The 11618-nt window shown below is 43.8% G+C and overlaps 2 protein-coding genes and 1 non-coding gene across 5 annotated transcripts, besides 3 other annotated features; 2 read left to right on the top strand and 1 right to left on the bottom strand.

Annotated features, from left to right (window-relative positions):
• The first annotated feature begins 850 nt into the window (after nucleotides 1-850).
• Nucleotides 851-909: a mobile genetic element.
• A 1989-nt stretch (nucleotides 910-2898) lies between these two features.
• Nucleotides 2899-3039: a mobile genetic element.
• A 403-nt stretch (nucleotides 3040-3442) lies between these two features.
• Nucleotides 3443-5137, top strand: hpRNA:CR33940 (hairpin RNA:CR33940). 3 transcript variants are annotated; one of them, NR_156768.1, is made up of 4 exons: nucleotides 3443-3912; nucleotides 4115-4207; nucleotides 4633-4720; nucleotides 4776-5137. It is a non-coding gene; the product is annotated as a hairpin RNA:CR33940 (non-coding RNA). The 3 variants fall into 3 exon arrangements; NR_156769.1 differs by lacking the exon at nucleotides 4115-4207; NR_156770.1 differs by lacking the exons at nucleotides 4115-4207; nucleotides 4633-4720.
• On the bottom strand, nucleotides 3534-4322 carry CG32212 (uncharacterized protein; the record flags this gene model as incomplete). The annotated part of the gene is made up of 2 exons (NM_168799.3): nucleotides 3917-4322; nucleotides 3534-3857 (listed from the first exon to the last, which is right to left on the bottom strand). Exons 1-2 carry the CDS (start codon nucleotides 3926-3928, stop codon nucleotides 3534-3536), a joined length of 336 nt encoding a protein of 111 aa, NP_730416.1. The 5' UTR covers nucleotides 3929-4322.
• Nucleotides 4225-4656: a mobile genetic element.
• A 246-nt stretch (nucleotides 5138-5383) lies between the features above and the next one.
• Nucleotides 5384-8056, top strand: brv1 (brivido-1). Its single transcript, NM_140859.2, has one exon. It carries the CDS (start codon nucleotides 5413-5415, stop codon nucleotides 7597-7599), a length of 2187 nt encoding a protein of 728 aa, NP_649116.1. The 5' UTR covers nucleotides 5384-5412; the 3' UTR covers nucleotides 7600-8056.
• The last annotated feature ends 3562 nt before the right edge of the window (nucleotides 8057-11618 follow it).

Raw genomic sequence — 11618 nt, 5'->3', positions numbered from 1 at the left:
TCATTTCCGCCTTGTGGCGACAGTCGAATGCCGTCACTGCCATTGCCCAATAGGCCGCTTCCGCTTGGCCTTTGCCAGCGGCAAACGCAAACAACTTCCGCACTTGTTTAGCCAGTTGGATGCCCCGCGCCACTCCATCTTGGGTTCCATTTCTGTTTCAGTTCCTGCTGCCATCTCCACAGCTCCACATTTCCACAGCCCTACAGCTTCACATTTCCCCGCTGCCCGCTCATTTTTGCTGGGAGGTGACATTTTTCGCATTGCGGTTTACCATAAACTATTTCATTGGGGAGTGTTTTCCACCTCGCCCATTTCATTCTGGCCCGGCTCTAACCATCTGCTCGTTCGCCAGTTCGCCATTGTTTACTCGTGTGCGTTGCCATCGCTCTTCCAGTTTTCCCGCTTCTCCTCTGCGCCTGTGTGTGTGTCAGTTTTTCCTGCTCCGCGTGTGTTGGTGTGTGCATATTTGTAAACTTTATTTGTCAACGGGACGCATATGTTGTGTGTTTGCCAAAAAATAAACGAATCCCCCCATGTAGCAAGTCGGACATTCCCAATTGCATTCAGCTCGTGTGTTTGTTGCTCCTTTTAATTATACCCGTTACTCGGAGAGTAGAAGTGTATACTAGATTTGATACAAAGTATGTTACAGGGATAAGGATGCGTTTTCTATAAAGTATTCATTTTCTGTATCAGGATCAGTAGACAAATATATCTGGCCATGTCCCCGAGTACGGGGTCTCCTCTGGGCACGGGGTCTTTCGAAGTACTCATTGTACTAAGCTCATTGAAATGCAAAAGCATTGCATTTCTTCAATTAACTGCTCTTATATCTTCATCTATCTAATGCTTCACAATCTGAGTAACGGGTATCTAATAGTCGCGACAATCGACTAAAGCGGTCTTTCTGGGTTTATCTTAATTTGATTTTGCGAAGAGGGGAAGGTGGTGAGTGTGTATGGGTGGGCGTCTGACAAATCTATAAGTGCATGTGCTAAGCATGTTACATTTCGATGATTAATGGTGAGCAGAGCTAAGGGGAGTTCCGGGAATTAAGCATACGCCATGTGAGCACCGATTTTGACTGGGTGGCCGCCATTAGAAAGCTGACTGTAAGTGAGAAGTGGCTAACTACATAATAGGAAAACTAATATATGTTCCTAGCTAATAGCAAAGCCACCTAATTTGACTATCCTGAAGCGTACTAATTAACTAAGGATATTTCAATGGTTAATTAACGTAGGCCTATGCATTTAGATAGGAAGTGTTTAGCATACCTATTAACCCTATTATGCAGTACCTTGTGGCAGTAGACCCGCACTTCCTTTACTCCAGTAGCCACGGGAACGAGACATATGCCAGGGTCCACAAATCTACTTACAGCGCACTGAAGCTTCAGTTTCAGTTTCAGCCTCAGCTTCAGTTTCATCTCCGGCTCAGTCAAAAAAGTTTGCAATGGCGAGCAAACTTTTGTGCGGGCTAAGTGCAAGTCTTAGGGAAGTTGGCCATTTTTTGCCCGACTGCCACTGAGACACAAGAAATAGGAGCGGCCAGTTGGGCCCGAAGTTTTCACTGAGCCGCTGCACTTCTGCCTCGCATCTTTCTGCGGTCAGCTTACTAACGACTTTTCGATACGGACCGAGAACAGCTAAAACTTTTGTGCTTGGCCTAGGAGATAAAATGCTTCGATTGGTGAAGGGGGAGCTGGGAAATGAAGGCGGCGCCCTGAATGGGCGGGCACACCTGATCCTCCACTTAATCCCGATGAGGAGCCGGGGGAGAAGAGCCGGGTGGCATGCATATTAATAAGCTGCACAAATGTTTGCCGGCAAACAAAGTGGCAGGATGCCGGCGCTCAGAGTCAGATGCCGTGTAGTTCAGTCTATTAAAAGGCACAATGGACTTCCTCCCCTGAAACCCCGGATCCGAAGGGGCACGGGGCATGTGATGCTTCATTTCCGCTTCGCCAAGGAATGCACAGATGGTGCACAGAGATAAATTGACTCTGGAACTCGAAGTACAATAGTAATCATAAAAATTTAACTTTATTTAGTACCTTACTTAGTACTTAAGAAAGTGATTTGCAAAGGATTCACAAGTGATATTATACAAGCTTCAAATGGGGTCTGGAATAATCAAATTTACTCCAGCCTAGATAATAACGAAGATTTAGACCTTTAACCTTAAAAGTTTTTTTCAGCATGAAATCTTTAGGTTTGATAATTTTGACAATTTTCTTTCTCTGCATGGAGAGTGAAAGCTTTCCTCACTCAAACTGTTTGCCGTTTAGTTTCGCATAAAGTGTAGTCTGCCCTGTAAAATGCATAAATCTTTGTTGGCACTGGAGCTCGGCTCATTCGCAGATTCTCGGTCCTGCGTCCTGCGACCTACGTCCTGGGTCTCAGGACCTGTATCCTGGATGCTGCAGGCTGGCTGGTTGGTCCTTCGCCCCACGTCTTACGTACTTTTTCGCCTGTAGCCGCCTGGGCGTCTTGTTTGTTGCACGTTTCATTTGTCAAAAACGGTTTAGGAATTTTATTGCCAGCCCCAGTACTGAGAGCCCAGTGGCTTCCGGGGGGCTTGGGGGTCCCATCTTAGTGGGCGGTAGGTGGTGGTGCATCTGCTGCACTCGTTGGCAACCCTAAGTGGCAACCGCTGGGAGCCCATTGAAGTGCCACTGATAGCACAATAATTTGTACATGGCTTCAACCCGACAAGGACAAAGAAATGCAAGGTTAACTAACTACCAGCAGGCAAGTGAAATTTAAGCGAGTTAGGGCTGCTGGGAATACCGGATAAGGGATTAGACAGCTGAATATTTAATGGAGTTTCGGACAACGGCGGAAAACAAACTGCAAAACCAAGAAGTTCTTAAATTCTGCATACCGAGAAAAGAACAAGAGACAATGCTAAAGTCTAGTTCCCTGACTATCAGATACCCGTTACTCGGCTAGTGTGAATGCGAACGCGAAATTTCATTATTTTCCTGGGATATCGATAGATATTGGGGAATAAAATGAGAAAAAATATAAAATTGTTCCAAAGTGTGGGTGTAACCTGTTTTAGTGGGCGGCGTGGGAGTGGCAAACGTTTTTCGGCAAATCGCTAAAATTTACACGAGGTACAATAAAATATATTTGTCATTCGGCAAAAACAAGAGAGAAGGCCCAGGAGAGCTTTATCTTCAGTGAGAGTAGCCTATAAATATATTCATTTTAAGAAGGAATTGTATCTAATTTAAAACATGTTTAATACATGTAATATTTATTCAAATATTGGTTATTGTTTTTTTATATTATTTAATATTAAAAAGTTAAGGAGAAAAGACAAACACTACTTCTACTTTCAACTTCTGACTTATCCGCTTTTTCACAACTCATTTCATTTCGACTTCTAGTTTGCAACTTCTTTTTCGATCATTCCTGCCAACTGCACTCCTGATCCTATCGATAGTTTCCTATCACGCTGCCACCACCATCATTTTTGACATACATTTGCAAATTTATTTCGTCAAGTGATCACATGTTGATAATTTAGATGATGACCTGCGCAGCAGCAGAGGCGCAGCTGATTGGAGCGGAGTTGGCCAAACGCGAAGGGTAGGCCAAAGAAGCAGCAGCGTACTTGGCCACCACTGGAGCAGCAACGGAAGCAATCTCAGAAGCAGCATCGATTCCATTGTTGTTCCTGGCGATACTGGTGGCGGTCACAGGTGGAGTGGGAGCAGTTACCACGGCAGCGAGAGCAGAGTAGTCTAGAGGAGCAGAGTAAGCCAGAGGACCAGTGTACGCCAGGGCAGCACCCAGGAGATCGGGCTTGGCAGCAGCGCAGGCGACGGTTATCAGGACAAGGACGGCCTGTTAACAAATCAGCTTGATTAGCTTAATCCTCTGTGGGTCCTTTCTGAAGAACGTACGTATTTGAACATGGTGGAATATTTCGTTGTGTTGTGCTTTTTCGGAAGGCTAGAAGCTCTTTGATATCCCACTCCTCTGCGTGGAGCATATTTATACCCGAAATTGTGGTCAGCTCTGACTCCTGTTCGCACTTATTTAGTTCATATAAATGCTGTGACAGTCTCCCGTTACGATTAACCATTTTCACTTTTCCGTAGTTTATGTGATTTCTCACTGCTAACTGCAGAAGGTGGACTAAATGCGATGACCTGAAGTCACAGGCGCAGCCTCGATGCGGCGTATAAATAGTGGTATGGAATGTGTTGGGCGTGTAATTGTTTTAAAAATGTAACAGGTATAGATGTAATAGATTTGGTTTCCGAGCTCAGAACCTCTGCTCTGTTTGAATCTGTTTATTCGAATGATCAAAGTGTGCTGAAGTTGGGTTCAGCTAACCCGCACATACATTGCTTATATCTATGTATTCTTACTTACATTTATACATATACATATGTATGCAGAAGGCATTGACCACTTGAGCTGCAAAGTGCATGCTCAGCATTCCCACGCTCCGCGATCGGCTTATGTATAAGCGTTAGATCGTATTACTGGGGCGCTGGAGTGCTTACGTAGTTTTTGGTGGTCTTTTTGTATATTTGTATATTTATATTTATTATGACAAAGTGTCACAATGTATTGACGCTATGTTATACCCAATCATCTATTGTATTCTTAGGGTAGATTAGTCCAATATGCTACAGGCGACATCAGGTTCAAGTTTTCGAACCGAAAGCACCAGATCCATAATCCAAATGTTTAAATCCGTAAGTTTTGAATCTTAGCTTTCTGCCCTATATACGAATTGTATTTTATTCACAGGACGTCCTTGTCTTGGCCTGAACTGCTTGGTGCGCCTTGGCCTACATTGCTAACGTGGCTTACTCTCCTCCTCTGGTCTGACTGTCGTAGTAGCTGGTCTCTCTCCAGTTGTGACCGCTGCCAGTTGTCAGGTTAATGAATGAAATCGCTCTTGCTCCTGTGATTGCTCCCGTGGCTGCTCCTCTGGCTGTGTCTCTCTTGGCCCTGTACGCAGCCGCTCCTCTGGCTGCGCCATGACCTACTCCTCGCCTTTGGCTTACTCCGCACCACTGAGCTACGCCGTTCCATCTGCACCGCTCCTTATTTAAATTACTAAGCTGTGATCACCTCGGAGACAACGGAAATAAATGGATATTCAATTGTATATTCCTTTTTAAATACGCTTCAAATTAATATTTATTTCAATGAAATAATTGGGAGTCCGGGGAAAGCTTTGTAAACTTAAATCTGGGACTATGCAAATTATACCTAATAGTATACATAATAATAGTATGATAATAAGTTACGTAGTATGGACAGGCACTGTAATCAAATCTAAAGCATCCCAAAGAACCCCATCCTAAACTGTCAAGGGAGTTTTCACTCATTCTATTTGTATACAAGCTTATAGAGGCTCAACTAAAGCTTGATAACAGCAATGGCGAAGAAGTTTAGTAACATAATATTCTATCTGACCCTGATAATCATAGCCATCTGTGTGGCCTGTATCTGGATGTTCTCGGGCTTCCGTCACGAATATGGCAAATTCAACATGATCCTGGTTGCCTTCTTGGCCGTTACTTTACTTCAGATCCTAATCTTTACGCCCATTAAGTTCACAATTATGTCGCTGGATGCCGCCTTCTGGCCGGCCCACCAAGCACCGGAGACTCCCGACGAGAATGCCAATGTGGACACGTTCATGGACAATCTCAGACTGCGCCTCCGGACGCTGCGGAGTGAGCTGATGATCACGGAGAGGCATCGGAACGAGAGGGTCAACCTGAAGTATCGCCTGATTACCGAGGAACTTTGGCTCACGGGCAAGCTGTTCCTGGTTTACTTCTTCATGGCCTTGGCTTTCTTCGATGAGTTGCTGTACTTTAACACAGAGGCCACGGAGTTACTGTTCCAATGTAATCATGGGGATGCGTTCGGACTATTGAGTGTGGGGGATGTGCCGGATATATATTTTTTTGTGGTGTCCTCGTTAGTGCTGGCCTTTACGGATGGCAAGAACACCAGTGGCGGAGCTCCTTGGATCCATGCGGAGGGCACTAGACTACTGGGCGTGGTGAGACTGAGGCAGCTGAGGACAGAGAGCAACCGATTGGGTCTATCGCTTCCTGTGTTCACTGAGCGGGACTTTTCGGAGAGCTGGACACTGCCCTACGAAAGGGTTCCCTATACGGACAAGTACTGGCCCATCTACACACCCTGGCTGCCCAGTGTTTCTGTTGCTCGGGACAACCTACTTATGGGCATTAACCACGTGGGGCACATGTTCAACTATCCGGAATCGAAGGGCTACAAGGTACTGCTCTCGGACACCCGCCACAAAAGCCTGAAAATTATTGATTACTTGATGAAGAAAAACTGGCTGGATGCGAATACGACCGCTTTGTTCATGGATTTCAGCTTGTACAACGCGGATGCCAACACCTTTACCGTGTGCACCTTGTGGGTGGAAAAGTTCCCTTACCAGTATCCTGATGGCCACACGAGGATCGAGAGTCACACCTTTGTGGAGCAACTGCGAGAGTTTACGAAGTTCGGAATGCTAATGGTGTTTGTCTTTGTCGTCACGTGGCTGCAGTTCACCAAGGCGTTCTTCCTGAAGGTCTGGTACGATCCTCGACAGTTGAAGACCCTGTGGGTCCAGGTGGATGCAATGATCGTGGCACTCAGCCTCGTTGTGGGGATGATCATGTCGGTGCGGGATAACTTGGTTCAAAAGATGATCAAGAGTGTTGAAATCGCCGTTGTGGTGGACTTTCTGGACTTTCGGGAGCCAGCCCAGCTCGCCTACCTTGAGGATGTGGTCACGGGATTGGCCGTGGCCTTGGTCACTATGCGTTTGTGGAAAGTGTTGCAGTTTTCCGCCACCTTCCAACTGTTCACCAAGACAATCGCTATGGCGTGGGACGCGTTGCTCTGCACCTTCGTAATAACCGTGATTTTCATCATTGCAATTGGCATTGCGACGGTAACCATCAATGGCAACTATACCAGCAACTTCAGGGACTTCCCCAAGGGCATTGTTACGGTCACCTGCTTTGCCTTTGGCTATACGAATTTGGTATACCCACCGGATATCTTTTACGGCGGAGAGTGGCTGGGCATCTTATTGTATACCATAATGGGATTCGTGGTCAAGTACATGCTGATCAACTTGATCGTTTCCATGATGAGGGATCAGATGGCCAGTGTCAAGGCGGATAGGGATAAGAAAGTGAGGCAGCGCATAACATTCTGGCAATTCCTGCGCGTTGAATATGCCCACTTTATTAACTACATCGTAAAAGTGTTCCACTGCCAAAAGGGATATCAGCGAAAGAATCGCACAGTTGCACAGAACATCCAACGAAAACTGAATAGTAATGAGCTTAAGCGACGAAAGACGAAGATTAGTTCAATTTATTCCGAGACAATATATGTCATGCCGATAGACAAGGATCTGGAGCAGATGAAATATAGGGAGCGGATCGAGCGAACCTTCACTCTGGCCGCCATCCTCCACACCCAAATGGAGCTCATGGAGAGGCTTATGTTCGGTGACGAAGAGGGGAACCTGCCAAGTTTGGACCAGGAAGACGAGCAGGTTCCAGAGACTGAGGAGGACTGAAGAACGACAGCTTAACTGCAGTTTATACAGTGCAAGGGATCATAGGGATTCTAAGAGATTCATGTGAAATAGAACTTATGGTAGTACCTTCATCAAGGTAAAATGATGATGTGTACATACGTGATGTTTGGTAACATTTTCTGCACAGTTGAAACCAAATCTCGGCAAAAGTCCCTAATAGTTAAACACTACTTAGGATAGTTTTGCAGGATCCTTCCCCATCCGTGCAGTTTTGTGATTTTTTGTTTATGTCACGGCTAAATAATTATGCGCAAACAGGCAAAACTTTTGACTTGAAAAGGCTTTTAGGGCAATTTGGCGCTTGCTTTGTTCGGCCTGTTTGCCATCCGAGGATTCTGGCTGAGCTCCAAGTGCCCGAACCAAGTGACTTATAAAAGGGGGAGTGGCACAGCCCTCACTATTGTTATGAAGTAAGCAAATAAAAATTTAATACTGCAAGCTTTTAGGCCGAGCCGCGACTGCAAACTATTCGCTATTCGCTGCGAAATCTGAGCTAAATGCCAGCTCTAAAAAGGACTCGGCAAACATTGTCGAGCACATCCTGTAAACTAAACAATTGTCAAAAGTTTCGGGTCCTTTTTCTATCAGCATCAGCCCACAGACAGATAGTCTGGCAAGTGTTTTTCTATATCTTTCCTGTCGCACTTACGTCACTCGGGGGATTGGGGAAAACTTTTATAATTATTAGCAACAAATGAGCAGTGACAGAGCGCTTCTGCCGTGACTGTAACTTTCCAGGATTTTCCCACATTCAGGATCCTTCCCTTTTATTTGTGCAGTGCCCAGACGGCAGAAATCACAAATGATCCCCGCCCTCAATTTAAAAGTTTTAACTACCTGACTATTTCTCCATTTTCCTCGGCGTAAGGGTGTAAGGGTATGTGTGTGTGTGTTTTAGCCGAAGACAAACGGTAAAAGAAGGAGAGTGGCCAAATCAAAAGCCGTGTGCATTTTCCCCTGCCATTGTGTTAGTGCTCCAGTGAGCTACCCGAAAAGTTTTTAATTTTTGATCGCTTTTTGTATGGCTCCACAATCAGCACCCAAAAGTATGCATTAGTGCTGCTGGCTTACGAAAGCTTGCTGTTATGATACAATGTGTGCACGGAATACCTGTATATATATTGACCTGCTAAGTCTATGTTAAAAAATTATGTTAAAATATTTGAGCTACAAAAAAAATGTATGTATCTATGTAAACGCAAGTGTCAGCCTTACTGCGCTGCAAGCTTCTGTCTGAAAAAAAAAAACATATATATATAAAATATAAATTGTAAGAAAGTTAAATCGAAATCATTAAATCATCCACTTAGGGTCTAATAAAGCCCTTAAAAAATAAGAATATTTTCGAAAGAATAATCGGAAGGTTTTGAGAAAAAGAATCGGAGAAATAGAGAAGGGGAGTTTGAATCATTGGTAGAATTGGAGGGGATCAAATGGCCGCAAAGTGATAAAAAGAATCTGATTTTAAAGATAATGTCGAAGCCTCAGATTCTGAATTATGAATATGTTGCATTTGCTCACTGTCCAGTAGAATCAACAAGGAGTGGACCATTAAGGAATGGAGTTCGATATGTTATTACGCCTAGCCAGAGAGCATAAAAAATCGTAATTAAGTTCCTAAGCTCAAGAATCTTTTCTCCCAGGCAAGGGATGTTTGGAAAATGTATCCTCCAATGCTGTCTCAACTTTCACAGTATCAAGCATTCTTTCTCCATAGCGCCATATGAAATATGTCTTCTACGTGGACAAGGCATTTCCCAGGAATTATCCATGTGTTTTCCATGTCTACGAGTGAGGTGGATAATATGCTGAAGAAACTTAACTTTATCAATAATAATGTAATAATACTGCTGACAACAGTTTCGTAAATATTAAATCATTTCATTATTATTTTGTTATTTTAGAAATTTTTTATTTTTTATTTTATATATTTTATATCTTTATTTTTATATTTTTGTTTTAGAAATGTGCAGCAGTTTGCAACACTTGCCCTTCAGAGATATTCCAACAAACATGATTTCAGACCTCCTCTCTTACATTCTCTTAACATTACTTCTCTTCATTCTGAAAGCTCTCGCCAAAGAGAAGCGCTGAATGGAAGTCGCACGACAAAGCTTCCTGCCCCTCGAAAGAGAGCCAACTTCGTCCTGCCAGGCTTTTGGGTTAAAGTTTCCACAGAGAAACGAAGTCTCGTCTATGTGTTAGGTATCTTTGCGGACAGGATTCGTGGCAGGATTTAATTCATACCTCGAGTGCCGTGTCCTCGGTGTTCAGCCAAGGTTAAGTGCTGGTGCAGCGCCAAGCGCGTCACTCCTCGAGTCCTGAGTCCTGAATCCATCAGAGGAGTGCGTGTAGGAGTTTTGCACGCCGCCAGGGGTTCGTCGTTCCGTTTTCTTTTGTTTTTAGGTTTCCCGCCACTTCGGCACGATTCTTCCCACCGAAAAAATAATGTCCCCATGCACCCCAACCAAGAGTTAAAGAAGGGGCTCATAAACAATTGCCTGGAAATATAATACATCGGCTCTTTGTTCTGGTCCCTCGAACTTTTAGCCTTAGCCTTTAATCCCCACCGAGAAAAGAGCCCGCATATTGAAATATTTTCCTCAGTGGCGAGAATGAACCGCGAACGAATTAAGAAAATGGCGTTGACTCCGTCCCAAGTAAAAAAACAGCTGAGCCGCCCACAAAACGGCATAATTAGACATTGTTACGCCCAGCGAAAAAAGGTAGCTGTATATAAATGACTTGCACAACGTTTTAAAGCCGCGCTGACCTTTGGAGTATCATTTTTTAAACCGAAAAACTCCCCGCTAAAACCCAAACCTGTTTAATTTACACGACACGTTTCTTGGCCTTAAACTTTTTTGCCCACATTTTTTTTTTTTTTTTGGGGGGGGGGGGAGTGGAACACCTACAACGGTGCGGTGGCGATGGCGATGGCCATAAGCAAAAACAAAGCAGTGCAAGAAATATTGAGGCAATCAAAAATGCAAATGTCACTACGTGAATTGTTAAATCGCAGGACAAATCCGTTCTGCAAAACGAACCCTAGGGGCGTCAAATGTGGGCGGGACCAATAAATCTGGCCGCAATACCAGCGAGCATTAAATTAGACTTACGTATATATTCCGGTTTATTTATCGCAAAAAGTTAATTGCCAGGCCGTGCTCTCTATTAATCATATTCCATAATTTGTTTAGCATAATTAGCCATATAGATAGGCGCACAATGGCAAGCGCGATTCGCCCCGTTTTCGGGGAATTATGGGACTCTTGGCCTTGCTTAGATTCTGGATCATTAGCCGAGTCTCAGAATTTGGCAGGAATTTTCGAGGGGCCAGCATGTATTCAATTTGGGTAGTACAAAAAAACGTATGCCAGTACATTAAAACCGCTTGAATTAGTTGAATTAAAAGAAATACTGAGGAGTTCTTTGATAACTAGTTTGAAATATTTCAAAAATATTATAGTATCTAAGTTCAAATGAGTAAGGAATATAATTAAACACATCCCTCATTGCCCGCCCGAGTAATCCTTTTTCATAATCAAATTAAGGAGCAACAAGGAAATAATCTTAGCAAACATTTGTTGGCTCTTGTACTGGTGCCTCGTTTCGTCGCATCCTGCATCACATTTCTTGTTGCAGCCAAGTCAAACATAAAGCGAAATGTCGCTGGCCATTATTCAACCATTTTGCGCCTTGTCGGCAAACAAAATTACCAGCCAGCAGAAAACATATACCGCCTGACAAACAAACAGCAGAAGGCAACTGAAAATAGCATGGAGAACTCATAAAGTTTGGTAACTGGGCTCTGGCCCCTCGGATGCAGAGTAATAAATTTTTGAATCCGAATGTAGTAAGTTCGTCTTGACGCCAGCCACACAGTTTTTAAATACTCTATCGAAAGTTATTCATATAAGAAAGATACTTTCATGTTCAAAAGTCCTTATTATGTGTCTGTTACGTTTCGTTTAAATTTTTATTTTTTAAACTAAAAT

Source organism: Drosophila melanogaster, chromosome 3L, assembly GCF_000001215.4.
Source record: "Drosophila melanogaster chromosome 3L".
In the NCBI taxonomy this organism is placed as follows: Eukaryota; Metazoa; Arthropoda; class Insecta; order Diptera; family Drosophilidae; genus Drosophila; species Drosophila melanogaster.
This window is presented reverse-complemented; position numbering and strand designations above follow the sequence as displayed.

Coding starts and splice junctions, on each gene's coding strand:
- brv1 (NM_140859.2), top strand. CDS start 5,413: ATGGCGAAGAAGTTTAGTAACATAATATTCTATCTGACCCTGATAATC.